At 46.0% G+C, this 17,623-nt stretch overlaps 2 protein-coding genes across 3 annotated transcripts in view; one reads left to right on the top strand and one right to left on the bottom strand.

The window, feature by feature from the left end:
- Positions 1-6,920, top strand: part of OGFOD3 (2-oxoglutarate and iron dependent oxygenase domain containing 3) — a 36,278-nt gene extending 29,358 nt beyond the window's left edge. The window contains exon 9 of one of the 2 annotated variants that reach the window (XM_027886063.1): positions 6,776-6,920. In XM_027886063.1, coding sequence (XP_027741864.1) covers positions 6,776-6,870 — 95 coding nt within the window. In that variant the 3' untranslated portion in view covers positions 6,871-6,920. Of the gene's footprint in view, positions 1-157; positions 1,579-6,775 lie in introns of those variants that run through there. The other variant, XM_027886062.1, reaches the window with a different exon arrangement.
- Positions 241-17,623, bottom strand: part of LOC114058571 (urotensin-2 receptor-like) — a 21,001-nt gene continuing 3,618 nt past the window's right edge. The window contains exon 2 of the mRNA XM_027886059.1: positions 241-339. The gene's annotated coding sequence lies outside the window, so the exon portion shown is untranslated. The remainder of the gene's footprint in view (positions 340-17,623) is intronic.

Raw genomic sequence — 17,623 nt, 5'->3', positions numbered from 1 at the left:
TAAAGCTGTCAGAGTGCAGCATAAGCTCATAACAGTTTGTCTGTGTGATGACCTGGGGGCTCTCAGGTACTGAGACAACGGCAAGGCTGCGTGGAGAGAGCTGAGAGGCAAACTCCGTGTCACTGATGAAATAAAAACATGTCACTTGTCTTTACAGGCCGGGTTTCCTTTTTCACCTCTGGGTCGGAGAACCTGCACCGTGTGGAGAAGGTTCACTGGGGCACTCGCTTTGCCATCACCATCTCCTTCACCTGCAACCCGGAGCACGGCATCGGGGATCCAGTCCTGGGGTAACTCCCCTGGGGGTGGAGCACGAGGTCAAATGGAAGGAGAGAAGCCCTGCAAGAGGAGAGGAAAAAGGGAGAGAACATCTGCTGTAACCTCACGTTCAATCAGAACTGCCCAGCTGTATCAGCAGATTGCAATGAACTTTGTTTTCCCATCTCAGGACCATCTCAGATTTGATGCCTTCTGAAAATGGTTTGTTATGTCCCAAAGGGGCAGGCTACAAAGAAGAGTTCTTGAGTGGGCTCTTCGTTCTTTTTTTTCATTACTATTTTTAAAAAAATTCTTCAGTTTAAAAGCTACAAACCTATCTTCTGGGCCATGCCTTGATTTGTCTCCCTGTGCTGCTGTGAACCTGTTTAATTCTTTAACCTTTTCAGTTACCAATGTGATGCAGAAAGTTTGACCTAAGTCAGTTGAGCAAGGTGAGTGTTATTCTGAACACGCTTTCTGTTGAGAACAATGGATTCTCATGATCCATGGGCACGAGTGGGCAATGCACCTGGGGTTTGGCTACTGGCACTGCCTTCAGCCTCTGTTTTAACTGAATTACTAGTGTTTTTTGCCACAAACAGGGACTAGTTAATACAAAGTCAGACATACAGTTCTCTAGCCAGAAAGCTCTGAGGGAAACTGGTGTCCATTTACAACTGAGTCGTGTCCACAGCAATGTTTTATCTGCTTCAGAAGGTCTCTCAGTAGCTATGTTGGGACTTTTTCAGTTCAGTATGAAGACTTTTTTTCTGTTGCCTCGGACCACTGGTGTTCCCTGGGTAATAAACTGCAAGGGCTTCAGAGAACCGGAGCTGTGTGAATTGCAGTGCAGATAAAGGAACAAAAGGGTAATCTTGCCAACTACCTTGGTGTTTTACTGCAGACAAAGATTTCTGTGGGTCAGGGAATTGATAAATAAACTGCAGGAAAACCTTATTTTTTTTCTCAATCATATTCTGAAGCAAATCTGTTTTATTCCTAGGATGTATAATTTCTGTGAAACACTGAAAATCTGGGAATGTGCTTTGGTGTTTAATTTTTTAAAAAAATTCTATACATAGTTTTCATTCCTTAATCTACCCTTTTATGGAAATAATAAGTATTGGTGGGGATTACCCTGCAGATCAGTGTATAGAGGATTGATGACAGCACACCTGGCCTTGTGAGCGCTCTCACTGGGCACATCAGCAAGATTGCTCTTAAACCTGAAAAAGCCTTTCTTGTCTGTGCTACGAGGAAGGATTGTTAAAAAGGCTGGATGAGAGGAAACAATAAAGCCAACTGGGTTCCATATTGAAATCTTTGTCTCAAAGCCTGTTTATTCCAAGGAACTGGAATTGCCCCCAGGTTTTAGGTCTGTGTGGAGGCAGACCAAGATCACCAGCAGCTGCTCTACTGGATTAAAACTTGATTGCTCACATTGCTTTGGGATTCCAGGTCAAGCTGATATTTGTCTTTGGGAGTCTTTAAGCCTCAGTAACCTGGTCAATATGATGAGCAAACCTGTCACCTGGAGTTTTTGTTGGATAATTGTCTGCTGCACCCGCTATGAGAATTCCTTTGGAAAGAAGCCCAGCGATTCCACAATAAATGCTGGATGTTTTAGGACCACTGAGATTCTTCTGTCTGGAGCTTCAATATCTGGACTGCAAAAAGCAATATCTACATCTTGGAAGAATTTAAATGGCAAATGAGGAAGTAAAATGCAATCTCAAAGTTCCTGAATGCAGCCTCCAGCAGGAAACCAGTAATTGCGGGAAGGCTGATGTTCCTGGGGCAGAGTGGGAGTTGCAGAACTCACTGATCATTAGAGATAAACTTGGCTTCATTTATTTTAGATCCCTTAAATACCCTGAATAACTTTTTATGAAGGGTCTCTCTTCCCAGTTCTTGACAGATAACAGGAACTACTCCTAAACCAATTTTCCATTCACAGGAATATCAGGAACTTCTGAAAAATGAAAAGGTGTGTGATCAGATGATGTTTTTTGTGTAAACCCACTTTTCAGTCCTGTGGCATTCCAGGAACTTCTTGCCATTTCTCATGTACCACATTTTCATTGTGCAAGCACCTGTGGAATGATGGGTTTTAATTGCCCTGAAGGTTTGGAAAAGTACATTTATGTTGGGAGTTTCCTGAGTATGTATTGTCCCCCTGAAATACCCTGCGCTCCATCTTCATGGATTTCAAGTCCAGAAATGTTTACAAGGGTAATCTATTTACAAAGAGATTTTAATTTGGATTTAGAGCAGAAATTTAGCTCCCTGTCTTATTTATTTTTAAGATCAACGTCTCAGCCAGGTGCACTCTGAGGCTGTAGCACGTACCGAGGTGCACATTAAAATAAATGTAGCTGAAATGGCATCGATGATGACTGGGCTGTCGGGGAAATCTGGTTTTGTTTCTTCAATTGCAATTCTCAGTACCCTTGAATTTCTCTTTTATAGCTTTCCTTTCCCTGGTAAATGAAGATGACATTGTTTTTAACATCATAGTTCCTCATGTTCCTCCCACATCCAGATATCCTTGCACGGTGGTTACAGGAGAATTGGTTCTTTCTAACGTGCTCATGTGGAGCTTTGGGCAGTATTTTTGTCTAGGAATAAACCCAGGAGATGCTGCTGGAGGTCTGGGCTGTCTGAGTGGGGAGGAATAAACACAACAATAAATACACCCAACCTCCCTCCTCCAAGGAAAAAAAAAAAAAAAAAGAAAAAAAATATCTCCCAACTCCTGTCTCTCCTTTTTGAGTCTCCTGTGTGGAAATCCAAGCCAACATTCCGAGAGCAGCAGGAGAGTTATTTCCTCTCTGGACCACAGATGGCTGTGGCACAGGGATGGTCTCAGCCTCCTTCAGGAGGGCAGATCAGCAATCCTGGGCAACCCAGCTCAGACTCCACTGCAGTGCTGGGGAATCCTCTGCTGCTCCTTCTGAAACACCAGGCAGGGCTGTAACATCTCTGCCTTATCTTGTTTTTTGTAAACATTCTTAGGGAGCTGAAAGCTAATTTTAGATGGTGTTTGTTTGGTGAAACCTGCCAGTCACCTCTTTTACTGACTGTTAATTTATCCCCAAGGCATCTGAGTGGGCATTTTTTATCTTCCATGGGAGTGTTGGTGACTTCAGGCTGGACTGTGCAAAGGAAATAACCATCCTATTTCCAAAGTGCACATCTTTGTGTGCATCATCTCCCCTCCAATCCCTCATTTCATGTCTCACTTCCCTCCCAGCACAGCTCAACTTTTACCTGTAGCAAGAACTGCACGGGGCATAATAATCCATTATTTATCTGCCTTGCCAGGACTGAAGAGGAGCTGGCTTTTTCCTCTGACCCTCTCAGCCCACGTGGGGGCTAAAGAAGAATTCCTAACTCAATTTCTGAGATTCTTCATTCTTCAGCATTCATTTTTTTTCCCAGCTACTCTCTTATTTTTCTTCCATTACAGGCATTGTCCACATTGGAACCACCACCCTTTATTTCTGAGATAGTCCTTTCCATCTCACCTGTTCTCCTGTAAGGCTGAAATAATGACCGGGGAGGGGCCTGTTGTTGAGCATTCTTGTCTTCCATGATACCTCATGGACAACGAGTAAGGAATTTTGAACCAGAAGCTCCAGAGAGCAGGGCAGACCTTGGAACCACAAGGAGTGCCTTGCTTGAATAGCCCTTACTGTGGAGTCAATAAAGCAGCTTGGAACTACCACCCCCTTTATTTTTGTAACCTTTAGATGCATCTAAACAAAGGGGAACTACCCTATGTAGGGCTGGATAACCCTGAGGCTGCCCCAAGGGATCTGCACTGGTGGAATTCATGAGTTGCCACGGCAGATTTATTGTTCAGAAGGAGCTGCACTGACACCTTCACCTGAGATTTGAAGCTCCGTGATGTGAAGCACAGGAGTGCCCCAAACCACAGCACCTCTTTTGGAAGGAAATATTCTGTTTAATATTCTATTTATAGAGGGAAGCTGAGATTTGTGGAGCTCATGTTACTCGTTTCTGGGAATTTCTTGTAACAGGCTTCCCGTGTTCAAAAAAAAAAGCTCATTTTAGACATGGATACCCTTCCTATTCTTTTATTAACAACCAGAAAAAAAGCACCAACCAGGTTCCTGGGGCATGATTTTTCTGGACAGACACCATGAGGATTTGTCTCTCTCTCTTTCCTCAGTTTATACAATTATTTTAAGCTGTTTATGTAGGTGCCTGGACACTTTGCTGCTGACTCCACAGAAAAAAAATCCTGCTGTTTTCCTTTGAGAGTGCTTTTCACTGCCAGGGGAAGGGCTCTGGGCGGATTCCTACCTTGGAGGTGACCTCCTCAGCATATTAACTTGCCAGCCAGACCATTAAATCTTGGGGGAATAAACACAGGCAGGTCCTAATGGAGTCATTCTGCATGTCTTGGCTCTGGAGGGTGGTTTCTTCCATCCCCTCTAGTAGACAAATGTGTTTATTTCTGATTTATATTACTGAGGAGGAGACATCTTCTGGGAGTCCTCCCTGCATAAAAGGGCTTTAATTGTGACTCACTGAATAACCTCATAAAAAGAAGGCCCCGTTTTACCAGGTGATTCACAACTCAAAAGGCTGCTGTGAAATAACAAACCTTGAGCCCGTTTAGTCCTTGCACTTCTCAACACCAAAGCAGTGAGACAAGGGACCTGGCACTTGGATTATTTCTGCTTCACCAGGGGCCAAAAATGTGTTTTCTTATCGTTTTATTTTAAAGGAAAAGAAGAAATTAATTTGGGAGTCATCCCTTTCCACAGGCACAAATAGGATCAGAATAATCTGTGCTTTATTAGCACGAAAACAGAAAAACAGCAGAAGTAAGTCAAGCAGAGGGGTGAGTTCAATTTAAGGCTGTGTTAGGCAGGGAGCAGCTGCAGGAGGTTTCTCCCACACTGACACGTCTGTGTCAATTTAAACTGACATTTCCCCCTCCTCCTTCTCCTCCTCCCTCTGCTTTATTGGTTCATTAGAAGATCAGACAAAGAGCTGGAAAGTGAGAGCTGTCAGGCAGCGAAGCTCTTGCTGATAAAACCTTCCATAAAACTTCCAGCAGGACCTCTTCCTCAGCACCATTAACTTCAGCTGTTTATCCTGTCCACTCTGAATTAATAGTGAACGCTGAGTATGCTAAAAGGAGTTGTCATGCTGCATCCACCTATTTAAAAAATGATGAATTAATCTTTGTTCTGCATGCACCTCTTGTAGGAAAGGGGCATTTCAGGTGATATTTGAATAGCATCTATTTTACTTTTTCTGAAACTAGGCAGAATTTAGACCTGTAAGTAAGAGATAATCCAAGACAACATTAAAACTGAATTAATAAATAGACATCTACAGAAAGTTTCTCTTGGGGGAAAAAAAAAAGATTGAAAAATTAGGGTTTTTTAGAACTCTTAAAAAAGAAGAGAGTTTTACTGATTTGTTAATCCCGTAGTTGTGGTGTAGGGAGTATGCACCTGCTCTTCAGTGCTCCCCACTGAGGTTCTACTCTGCTTTTCCATGCTTGAACAGTACCTGGCAATCCAGTCCTGTCCCTGCTCATTTCCCCTTTCCACTTCCACATTTTGATGGAGATCCTGATCCATTCATGCAGGAAGAATCTCACTTGTCTGCCTCGGCAGCAGCACAGAATAAACGCCTCTGGATTTCTCAGGAAGGCTGTTCCCATCTCAGAGTGCCCAGCTGACAGCACAGCTCGGGATGAAGAGCTGAAGACTCGCTCGTGTCACATTTATTCGTGCCTTGTGAAGTCTTCCATCATCTCAGCTGCTGCCTCTGAGCCTTTTCCCTTCAACAATTGGAACTTGAGACCTCTGACCTTTGTTTTCTCAACGCTTTTAGCACCTCCCGATGGCTGCGGGGCAGTGAATGCCAGCACGCTGCAGAAATTATCACTTCCAATACAAGTTAAACACGTTTTGGCTCTGTAGCTAAATTTTCACATAGGCTTGGGAGAAACTTGTTCTCCTCCTGATCATTCTCCTTAGATTAAATACTCCAGCCATAAAGCATGCACAGAAGGGCAGCAATCAAAAGCCTTTCCATAGCTGAGTTGTACAGGGAGATAGTTCTGAAATGTTCGGGGGTAAATTGATGGCTCTGTCCTCCGGTCAGGCCGTGTGATCTGCAGGATCCAGGAGAGGCAGAAGGGAAGGTGTTTGATGGCGTGGAGTGGGGGGTGTCATGATTCTGTAATTGTGGCTGCACTTCCAAGGCAATAAAGTTACAGACACGGCCAGGTCATTAAGAACAGCAACAGCCTCTTGTTAGACCATTTGACAGAATTGTGAAAAAAACCCAGAAATCTTTGAGCCTTAAAGCCTTGCTTTTAATGAATAAAACACAACGAATGAGCCAGCGGGTCAATTAATTTAAAAACCATTGTTATTGTCTGCTTCTCCCCTGCCCATCAGCTGGACAGGGTTAATGACCCGGGGTTTATTTCCAGGTTAATGACCTGGTTTTATTTATTTTCCAGCTTGGATGGATGTGCAAAGGCTGGATGTGGAGCTGGAAGAAGAGTCAGTCACTGCTTGCTCCAGACACCCCCAGCTCCTTCCCAAGTGCAGATGAGGGGTTGATTGTACTACAGAGGAGACAAAGGTAGGAACAGGACTAGGATACTCCAAATCTTTAAAATAAATAGGATTTTAGTTTTCTCATACTGATGCCACACTTGCTGAACGCTTTCTGAGTAGTCCAGCTGCACTAGACTGTGTCGCTGAGGAGACAAGGATTTTGCAGTTGTGTTCAAGGCCCCGAAAGGGGAGGGCAGCCTGTGAACATCTGAGCCAGCTTTAGTCATGGAGCGTGCCAGGGGTTCAGGTTTGCATCAGCGTGACAAGTAAAATCTGTCTCTAAATGAACAGCCTTGAGAAATTGAAGAATTACCATTCTGTTGGGAGGAACAGAACGCAGGTGTGGAAAGAACGCTTGACTTAATGAGCTTATCTAATCTCAGTCTCCTTCAGAAAGTACTAGCCTGACTGGAAATATTAAAGTTCTTTTTTAGAGATAACAGCCAGGAATGCTTCCTAACCATAGGAGGGTTTACTGTTCCTAAACGGCTACAAAGCTGAAACTAATCTGAAATATGAAAAATCCATCAAACTGAGCGTTTTGCAATGCTGGTGCATTGGAACTACAGGGATTGCTGCAGGGGCCTCGGGTGCTGATTGCTACTCCTCTGGAACCCTGCAAGATAAGTTTCAGATTATTATTAGTCCCTGAGTGTAGACTTTTTATAATCTTTATCCTTCTTGGAGACATCTGAGAGCCAGGGCAGGTTCCTGCCAGGGCGGTGCCCGGGGGAGCTCCCAGGGTGTGGGCTCACTGCTCGTGGCTCCTCTCCAGAGACACTTACTCTAAACACTGCAGATGGTGTTTATCCTGGGGGCCAGGACTCCATCAATTTGTCCAGTTTACGTTGGGAGGAGACAGTAAAACTGATGCTTACAAGAATTCTGTCTGCACCCGCTCCAGCTGAGAAAACCCTCGTGTCCCTCGGACTCTCCCGAGGTGGGCGGTGGGGACCACCCCAGGAGGAGGTTTGGGGTCTGCTGAGGGCTGGAGGGTTTGCTCTGGCTGTCAATACGAAAGGCAGTGACAGCTGGGATGGGGAGGACGCATCTGGAGACTCCAAGAGGTGGTGGCAGCAGAAAAGACTCTGGGGGGGAATTGGGAGATAATATTTGGGATTTTCTGTAGCACTCGGCAGGACACTGCAGGTGGTGGGAAGGGTGAGACCTCCTGCTGCTGCAGAGGGGCTGAGAAGGAGCAAATGCTAAATGTGGGTCACACACTGAGTGCTGAACAAGGCCTGACATCCCAAATGATGCTTGATAGGGATTGATATCACATGGAAACACGGGATGGGGAAAGGTAACACTAACTGCAGACCCAGGGACTTTGGCAGAGGGTGGGATCCCTTCACCAGCAGAGACTGGAGTAGCTTTGTAGAGACATCTCACACAGCACTGAGAGCTGAGATCAGTCTGCAGCACTTCTCCAGCCATCCTTTGCTGACAGGGCTCTCTAATTGTTGACTTTTTGTAGCTTCTTGGGTCCCAGTAAGGAAAGGAGGCTGATGGGAATTCCCGTTGCCCTGGTGAGTGCCATGGAAAGATGCTCTGACAGGGACACTTAGCGGGGAGAAAAGATCCTGCCAGCATTGCTGTCACCCTTCTCCCAGCACAGCACCCCCAAAATCCAGCAGAGAACTTAGGGGAACAGAGGAGTCTGTGGCTGCCTCAGTGCCCAACATCCACAGAAACCTGGGAGATGCCCAGCGGGAAGTCGCTTGCCTGGTGCAAAGCAGCTGCTTTATTGATGTAGTGTTTAATTGTTTTGCTAAAACAGCTGTCTCTGCCTTATTAATTTAGAAGAAATGACTGATTGAAGAAGAAAACAGTAATTCTAACCCAGACTTAAAACTTGATTCTTTTTCCCTTGGGGCAGGGAGAGAATATCCCATAACAGTTCTCTACTTGAAATCCCAGGATCTCTCAAGGACCTGCCTTGTGCCTTGTCCTCGTGTTAAGAAAAAGGGTTTTTTTTACACTCAACCAGATCCCACAAGGAACTTCCTCATCTCCCCAGCATCCCAGACTCAGAATGGAAGAGCTCTCATAATTTAGAGCAGTTGGATGAAATATTCAGTTGAGGACCCAGTGTGGTACTGGAGGAGTTTCCATTCCACATCACTTGTCCTGCCTCTGGGAGAGTTACAACTCCTGACAGGTTTGGATTCCATTTCATTTCATTCAACAATTTTGTAACCATGGGTAACAGCACAAATGCTGGGGCTCTGAGCTGCTGCAGGGAGGCTGTCGAGACTGGCAGGTTTTAAAAATCAACCTGCTTTGATGACTCTTCTCTTCTGCAGCATTGACATTACCGAGTTTGCTCTGAAAAACCTCTTTAAAAATTATTTTCCTTTTTTTTTTTTTTTTTTTTTTTTTTTTTTTTTTTTTTTTTTTTTTTTTTTTTTTTTTTTTTTTTTTTTTTTTTGGCAGCATTTGAACTGAAAGCAAAATATAAGTTGTTCACGGGTAGCTTTGTAAAAGAGTGGTATTTTGCCAGACATGCAAGACCTGACTTGTTCTAATGTCTTCTCCGTAACAGAAAAAAAATAAGTTCACTTTGTTTCTGAAGTGAATTGTGAAGGATGAGGTTCAGAACAGACTCTTCCTTCCTTCCTGTGACAGACAGGATCGGAGGGGCCACGACCTCTTGGAGTCTTTAAACCATTTGTCCCTTCCGGACTGGAGATCCATCAGAAAAATCACCAGCGTGGGTCAGAGCTGCAGGACTGCATTTTCGTGGGTGCTCTGGCAAGGATGTAAATGTTCCCGATGGTTGTTCTGCCTCACAGAGCCTCCCTGGGGGCTCATGGGCATGTCTAGGTGGGGAAGCCACCGCCTTAACTCACTGAGCAGAAAGGGGAAAGCAGAAGGCAAAGCCCAAACCCTCTGAGAACACAAGATATTTCGAGCTGCAGCGGGGTAGAAGTCGTTTGGATTGTGAAGTCAGCCGTTTATAGGTCGTGGTTTGACTGGTCTGTTAAACAGGAACGAGCTCAGGTGTATTGATTTTTAAAACAGATTTGAAGGTGTTTCCCAAACGCTTCACGGCTCATCAGCTGCATCAGTTCAGCTGCCTGGGGGTGGGCAGGGAGCCTGATCAGGACGTGACATGTTTGATCCATGAGGTTTCTGTTCAAGCTCTTTTCGACACAGGCAGGGGATTCCATCTTTAGTGAGGGATGGGAATGCAGGTTGCTCAGGCAGACTGGGATAAGGTCTATAATTGTACCCAGACCTCCACAGACTGAGTCTCAAACGGGTGCCTTGGAGCTCTCCTGGGATAAACATTTACTGGAGAATGTGGCAGGAGACAAAAATGTCTATTTAGATGTTGAGTTTATGCCTTTTTTTTTTTTCTTTGAGTTCCAATCTGATGTGCTTGTGCCAGTGAGCTTTGCTGTTTGATTCTGTGCCCTGACACTGCCAGAGGGGCAGGGACGCCCCACTCCTGCTGCCTCTGCAACTCCTCACCTTGCAGGGTGGGTTAGTGGAGTTTGGAGGCTCCTGGAGTGACTGGTTTGGCTTTTGTGAGCACAGTAAATAGGGCAGGAAGGGAGGAGGACTCGCAAAGAAGCCGGGCTGGGGCTTGGCTGTATCTGGAGTGGGCACGTGGCTGTCATCAGGGCTGGTTCAGCACCCAGATCCTGACAGGAGGTGAGATTTTAGGAAACCCCAAATCTCAGGCAGCTAAAAGTGCCTCGGCACTTGCTTTCCCCCAGAGCCCCTCAGGTGCTCATCTCCTGCCCCTCCTATTTCCACACCAGGGGTAAAGCCTCAGTACCAGGGTCAGCATGGAGCTGATGTAGAGAGCTTCCTCAGGCTGCTCTCAGCCTAAAGCCATCTCTCTGTGCTCTCATTCATGAGTAACCCAGTGTGACACGTTAATTATTTCACCATTTTGCAGGTAACTGTTGAATCTTTTCTCCCCATGCCCGAGGCCCCTCTTGTCCTGCTCCCATGGGCCCCTCTTGGGACTGTGAACATAAGAACTAGAACTGGGGGGACACAAACAGTTTTCCCACACCACAGTTACAGATTTAAAGGGTTTTTTTCTTGCCTTTCCTCGGGCTGAACCCAAAACTTCTTACTTCTTCTCTCAAATAACAGCCAGAGATAGTGAATACCCAGAGCACACAATGCCTGAGAGAGAAAATACTCATTTATATGGCTGGAGGTAAAAGCCCAAGCGATGCTCCAGCCCTGCCCCCATCCCTTCACTGGGGTTCCCCCACCATTTAAACCAGATTTTCAAGGAGCTTTTCCTCCACCACTGGGCACTGGGAAGGCTGTGGGGCTTCACTTCCTCATCCAGCCCAAGAGGAGCTGCTGCAAAGATCGGGGCAGAGCTTTGAAGTCGGAGAGGTGTTTGCCATAATAAACTCGCCTTTGTATTAAAACAAACAAACACATGAAAGCAGCCAAGCAAAGTTACCGGCTTGTTATTTCCTCTGCTTCTGTTGTTGGGAATTAATTGTGCTGTGCCTCAGGCAGGCAGAGGTTCCTCGACTGATTGAATCATTCTAAAAAGGATGCCAACAACAAGATGACAGGGAAGTTCTGTTGTGTTGAGCAGTTGGTAATGAGTGTTGGGATAATTCCTCCTATTCAGCCTCCTCTGCAGGGATAACCTGCTGCTGGAGCAGCCTGAGGCACAGGCTCTGCCTTTTACCTCCCCTGACCCCAGCGCTCCCAGCCTGTACCATGGGGAAGAAGAGGCTCCCGGGAGGTAAAGAAGAAAGATTTTGCTTCCCTGCTGTATCTCCTGCTATTGTTTCTCACCCGAGGAAGGTTTTAGAGAGGGGATTGATGCACTGAAATGATGATGCTTTTATCAGGAGGCTGATTTCAGCTGCCGTGGCTGGGGGTGAGTGATCATCCTCACTGATCAGCTCCATAAATCAAAACCAGTTTGGGACACAAACATTTCCTCTGCCCAACCATCAACAGCTGACCTGAACCCTAAGTTATCCCTGCAAGGAGACATCTTCCCTTCCATCCACAGCATCTCCCATCCAAGGATTTCAAAACCTGTCACACACATCAGTGACATCCTAAAACACCCATAGAGACAATGGAAATAGTCTCACTGTTTTCCAGGCACTCAATGAACAGCAGCACAAGGAGTGACTTCCCAGAGGTCATTTTCTAGGAGAATCCAGGACTTCAGAGCTCCCCCCATTTCAGTTAATCCTCCCTTCAGCTCCAGCCTGAGCACTGCCTCACAGGCATCTCCAGCATCAGCCCCCTGCTAAATCTCTCCTGGGTTTTATTCACTATCTTGCTCTAAGCCTTGCCTGAGTTATCAGCAGGGTCAGTGCTTTCAGGGTGAGTAGCCTCAGAGCCCCCACCAGCAGGTGATATGAAGGGAGATAAATATGTGCCCTTGGGTGGGCTCAGGTAACCCCTGTGAGCACGGGGCAGGCAGGGGCTGCAGACTCCTCAATCTGCACACTGCCCAGAGGCACAAAGCTGCCTTCAAAATGTGCTGGCCTGAGGTAACCAGGGCTCCAGCTGATCCTATAATAATGCCATTTCTGTAAGATATTCCCTTCTGTGGTGATAAATGAAGGAGAAAACCACAAAATCTGTTACAAAGAAAAAGGAGAAACTCAGTTTAAAGCTGGGGGTTCCTGGGAATTTGAGGAGTGCAGTGCTGGGAGCTGCTCTCCCAAGGGAATGGTGCTGCCTGTTGCTGGGCACAGCTTGTCTGATGGGACCTGCATCTCTCAGGAGGTTTAGTGTCCTCTCCACGTGTGTCTTCAGCAGTGCTGCTGCCTCTCCCCTTGTAGCATCTCTGCAGTACAGTTCATTTACCTTCTCTGCTCTTTCAGGTATTTGGGAGACAGGTTCAGTGCACCCTGAGAAGTCATTGCTCTGCAGTGCCTTTTCCATGCAAGAACCAGCCCTTGTGCTGCTCAGCTGCCAGGCTGGGGATATTTAAAAACACAAGAGGGGTAGAAGGCGCCGTGAATTTACTGGGAATGGGATGGACGTCCCCGGTTTGCAGGAGCAGCTGAAGGGGGAACTGTCTCTGCCAGGCTGTGTTTGTGGACACACCACATTTAGCTTCAGGAATCTCCCCTGCTTTGTTTGGATCAAATCATGTTTGGTTCTAGTTAAGAATTCAGGAGCTGAATTCGAGATCCTAACGGGAATGCACAAGGAAAGACTAACAGAGACTGGCCAAAGCAAGCTGGAACAAACCTGGCAGATTTTACTTCTCCAGCATTAGCCCCACTTTGGTTTTAGAGCTGTTTCCTCTGCCAAGCACAGCTGATATCGCTGGTGGTTTGATTTTGCATAAACTTATTTACTCCTTTCCCTCCAGGTGTTTGGATGGAGGGGTTTGGGTGGGATCTTCCACAGCCTTCTCTAATAAATTCAATGAATGCTTCTTAACTCTGCACCTCATTTCTCAGTGTAGAAGCATTCCTAGTGCTTGCCAAAGGGTTTCATTTAAATTAAAATTTAAATTAGAAATGGAGAGAACCAGAAGAGTAGAGCCCAAATGCCAGAAGACTTCTACAGGATTCATTTCTCCCTTTCCTCTCTTAATTGTCCCTTTCTTGGGTGGAGTTACAGTTTTGCTATGGTGTATTCCACTGGGAACTTTTTCTTTGGGGGCAAGATGGTTCTAGTTGGGGCCACAGATCACAAAAGTCAGTTTTAACCATCTGAAACCTTCTAAAATGAAATCATTCCCCTCTCCAAAGGTGATATATGCCAGCCAGGAACTCAGTGTGGGCAGAAAGCTGCATTGCTCAGCAGAAATATTTATGATTTGAACGAACCCTTTTGAAATGTGACCCGTTTCGGAGTTAAATATACCAATATCTAATAGAACATTAATATATTAATAACTTTTTTTTTTTTTCCAGTGTTGGGTGTCTGACAGAAACTTGTTGCTCCCCAGAGGTTTGGCTGAGTGAGTGGCAGCGATTTTCTCCCTCTGCTTTCACAGAGCTCAGCCCGAGCCATCCAACCCCACCCAACACTTTGCCACCAACTGACACATCCTTTCTCTCTGCTGAGCTTTAGACACATTCCCAAACAAGGGCAAAAAACCTCGTGTAACGATAATAACAATAACTCTAAAGGGTACTTATATACCCTGTGGAGCTGTGGCTACTATTTTGAAGACAAAGCAAGATGTTTCTTCTAAGCCACGGCAATTAACTCCGAGTCTCTCTATTCCCCAGGAAAACTTGAAACTAGCAGCAAAACCCCAATATTATAAGGCAGAAAACCCCCAGCTGGGCTAACCCGTAGTTAGTCACCAGCTGCGGGTGTTTCTGTGGGTGCTGGCTGGGAGGATGCTGTGCCAAATGACAGGAATCGAGTTAATTTGGGTCTGGCACAGGAAGAAACGTGGGAGAGGGAAGTTAGCGCTTGGAAGTAGCTTTTCTCTTCTCAACACTCTTTCCCCCTTCAGGTGTTGTAGCAACGTTCTACTTCAAAGCTATTAAATGCTCTTATGTAGTCAGGTTTTGTCCCGATTCTGTGCAACTGTTGCGTTTTAAAGCCTAAACGAAAAAGCAGATTGTCTTGCCGACACCTCGGGATGGGAAATCGCTGCTGCTGCTGCTGCTGCTGCCACCAGAGGGACTCCGGAAAGCCCCGGCAAAGCCGGGATCCTCCCGTCAGACAAACTTGCCAACAAAGCTGCCTGAACTTTCCGGGGCTGCCCCTGAGGGTTTCTCAGGTTCTATATTATCTGTTCTGCTTGAGGGCTGGGCTCTGATGGGAGGTTTATGCACTTTCTCCTCTCGTCACACTGGTGATTATGAATAAATTGTAACACATTATTAACTCAGTCATCCTGCTCGTTCTCCTCGGTTAATGCAACGGGCAGTGCAGGTTGTGCATCCCGTAGCTGAAGGGACAAAATGCTCCCAGAGTGCCCTTTCTTTCGCTGTTTTCCCTGGTATTTAGTCAGGCACTCAACACCAAAACTGACTGCTAAAACAGGAGTGAAAAAGTCAATCATTTGCTCACATTCGTGATTGGATTGTATTGTGGGGCTTTGGAGCACTGGTTGGCAATTTGGTTTTAAAAAGTGGGGAGAAGGATGATAAGAAAATCTATGATTAAAGGTAAAGGCTGCAACAATTCCATACGGTTCAAATGGATTCCCCCGTGTCTGGTGAAAACAGCCATTCTCACTTGTCCCACAAAGGACTGGCATTTCGGCTTTTCAAGTGAAAGTGGAAAAATTGCCATTGCAGCAGCAGATACCACCTGAGATCAAAGAAGGAGAGAGCACTCAGGATGAAACTGCTTTTCTTCCACAGTCTGGGTGGTTTTTTTTTTTTTTTTTGTTATAAATCCCGAAATCCTAAGGGCTATTGGAGAATATTTTCTAGTGATTAAACTATTTTCTTTCCTGTAAAGCATGTATGGAGTTTTATTAGTGACAGCCTCTGTCCCATCAAGAAATAGGATATTGCCTGTCCTAAAACTCCCACCTCCCATGTTGCTGAAGAAGCAGCTGTGTCACTGAACCTGCAGCAACATTTCATTTGTAATAAAAACCCCAAAGCATTAAGAACCACAGGATTACAATGATTTGGGTATGACAAATGATCCCAGGTTACACAGAGCTTGATTTCCTGGAATGTAGAATAGCCAAAGTCAAATTGTTTTCAGGGAACTCTCCACATGTTCCCTTACAGCCCAACTGACCCTGTAACTCAGCCCTGGTCTGAGATTTAGATGATTCAGATTTATCTAAAGTAGAAAAACACACAGAATTTGAAAGGCTCATCATCCACATTCTGGTTATGTGCCCATCTCAATTTCCATCCACTTCTGTGACCTCTGGGGTTGTGGACCTCTGGTTGTTGTTTCTGATCTCATGATTTGGGGGATCCTGACTCATCCTTTTCAGTGCTGAGGACAGGTAATACCTCTCCCTCATGTGGGAAATTGCCTGAGCTGCCTCACAGCAGGTTAGCATGGCCTGCACACAGGGAGATGTGCTTAGGAATGTTGAGATCCCAAACCCTCCCCAAAATTCTTTGGGTACAGGTAAAATACAGTAGGTAAAGCCACCCCTCCCAGGTTAACCTAAAGGCAGCAGCAGTCCCTTTCCCAAGTGAGCTACCAGATTAATTTGGTTTTGTTCTTGAAGGAAGATACATGAAGAATTGTCTCCTCATTCCCAAAACATAAGCACACCCAGAAGAGCCAAGGATTCCCCAGTTACAGACGAGAGGAACTCAGAACATGTGCTCTTGCAGGATATTTATGAAGTGGATCAAACCTACAGGCTTTTGGCAGTTTCACTGGTCTGATGGGACAAGAAGAGGGATGTTGTTTATGTAATTCATCTTTTAAATTGAGCTCTGATCCCCAGGAGTACAAGGGGCTCCTGAGGAGTTGTGTTTGTGAAGATCTGAGCTGTGTCTGCTCCCTGCGCTGCTGCAGACTCGTCATTCATCACACCCAGCAGTGTCTGGGGCTGTTGGCCAGTTCTGTGTGTTAAACAGGCTCCCTTCGACCCAGTGACGTGCTGTGTGGGCATCATCCAGTGTGCTGATAGAGAAACCTTGGATGGCTTTGTCAGAGCCTGATGGGAGAGAGGAGCAGGGCTGGGATGAAACACACACTGGCTGAAAAACCTGATGGGAGACAAATATCATGGACTCACAGCCTGGTTTGGGTTGGAAGGAACCTTAAAGCTCATCTTGTTCCCCCCCCTGCCATGGGCAGGGACACCTTCCACCAGCCCAGGTTGCTCCAAGCCCCTTCCAACCTGGCCTTGGACACTTCCAGGGATGGGGCAGCCACAGCTTCTCTGGGCAACCTGTGCCAGGGCCTGCCCACCCTCACATTATTCTTCCTAATAATCTAACCCTGTCCTCTGCCAGTGTGAAGCCATTCCCCTTTGTCCTGTCACTCCAGGCCCTTGTCCACAGTCCCTCTCCAGCTCTCTTGGTGCCCCTTTAGGCACTGGAAGGGGCTCTCAGGTCTCCCTGGAGCCTTTTCCCCTCCAGGCTGAACATCCCCAGCTCTCCCAGCCTGGATCCAGAGATGCTCCAGCCCTTGGAGCATCTCTGCGACCTCCTCTGGACCCGCTCCAGCAGCTCCACGATGGAGGGGGAAAACCACCTTCCTTGACCTGCTGGGCACCCTTTTGTTGAAATATCCAGGGTTTTGCCTTTCATCTGGATGCTCCTCCATCAACCCTTTGATGTTTGATGCTCTAACCATGTGGCACAGAAGGCACATCCATGACACCCTGTTCACAGCACTGAGCAAAGTAACAGAATCCCTTCTGGGGGCTGATGAGGTGGCTTGGGAATTGTCCCCCCAGATCAACCTCTTCTGTTTGCTTATGCCCACATGAGGTTACAACTGTGGACTTCATCTGATCTGCATTTTTATCTCTTTTTTTTTTCTATGCAGAATTCCTTTTCAGCTTCCCTTGTTATTAATATGTTTTTAGGATGTATGGCTCCTTAACCTTTTTGTTTGTTTGTGGTTTTGGTTTGGTTTTTTGTTTGTTGGTTTGGTTTTTGTTTTGTTTTGTTTTGTTTTAAGCAGAAAGCACGTTCCCTTAAAAATCTTTTTGATAGGATCCAGCTCTTCCATCATCTGCTTCCCCTGACATCCCTGTTAAGAGAGCTACAACTGTGCCTTGCAACTATTTTGTGCATGGTAATCCCCCATCCTTTATCAGCCTCCTGACACTGTGAGTGGCTTCCTAAGGATCTTCTCCTCAGGCCAAGCAAGAGAAATCA

Source organism: Empidonax traillii, unplaced genomic scaffold, assembly GCF_003031625.1.
Source record: "Empidonax traillii isolate 1590-97213 ecotype Southwest subspecies unplaced genomic scaffold, ASM303162v1 scaffold177:size1754471, whole genome shotgun sequence".
Lineage (NCBI taxonomy): Eukaryota > Metazoa > Chordata > Aves > Passeriformes > Tyrannidae > Empidonax > Empidonax traillii.
Note: the sequence above shows the minus strand (reverse complement) of the source record. Positions and strands in the feature narration are given on the sequence as shown.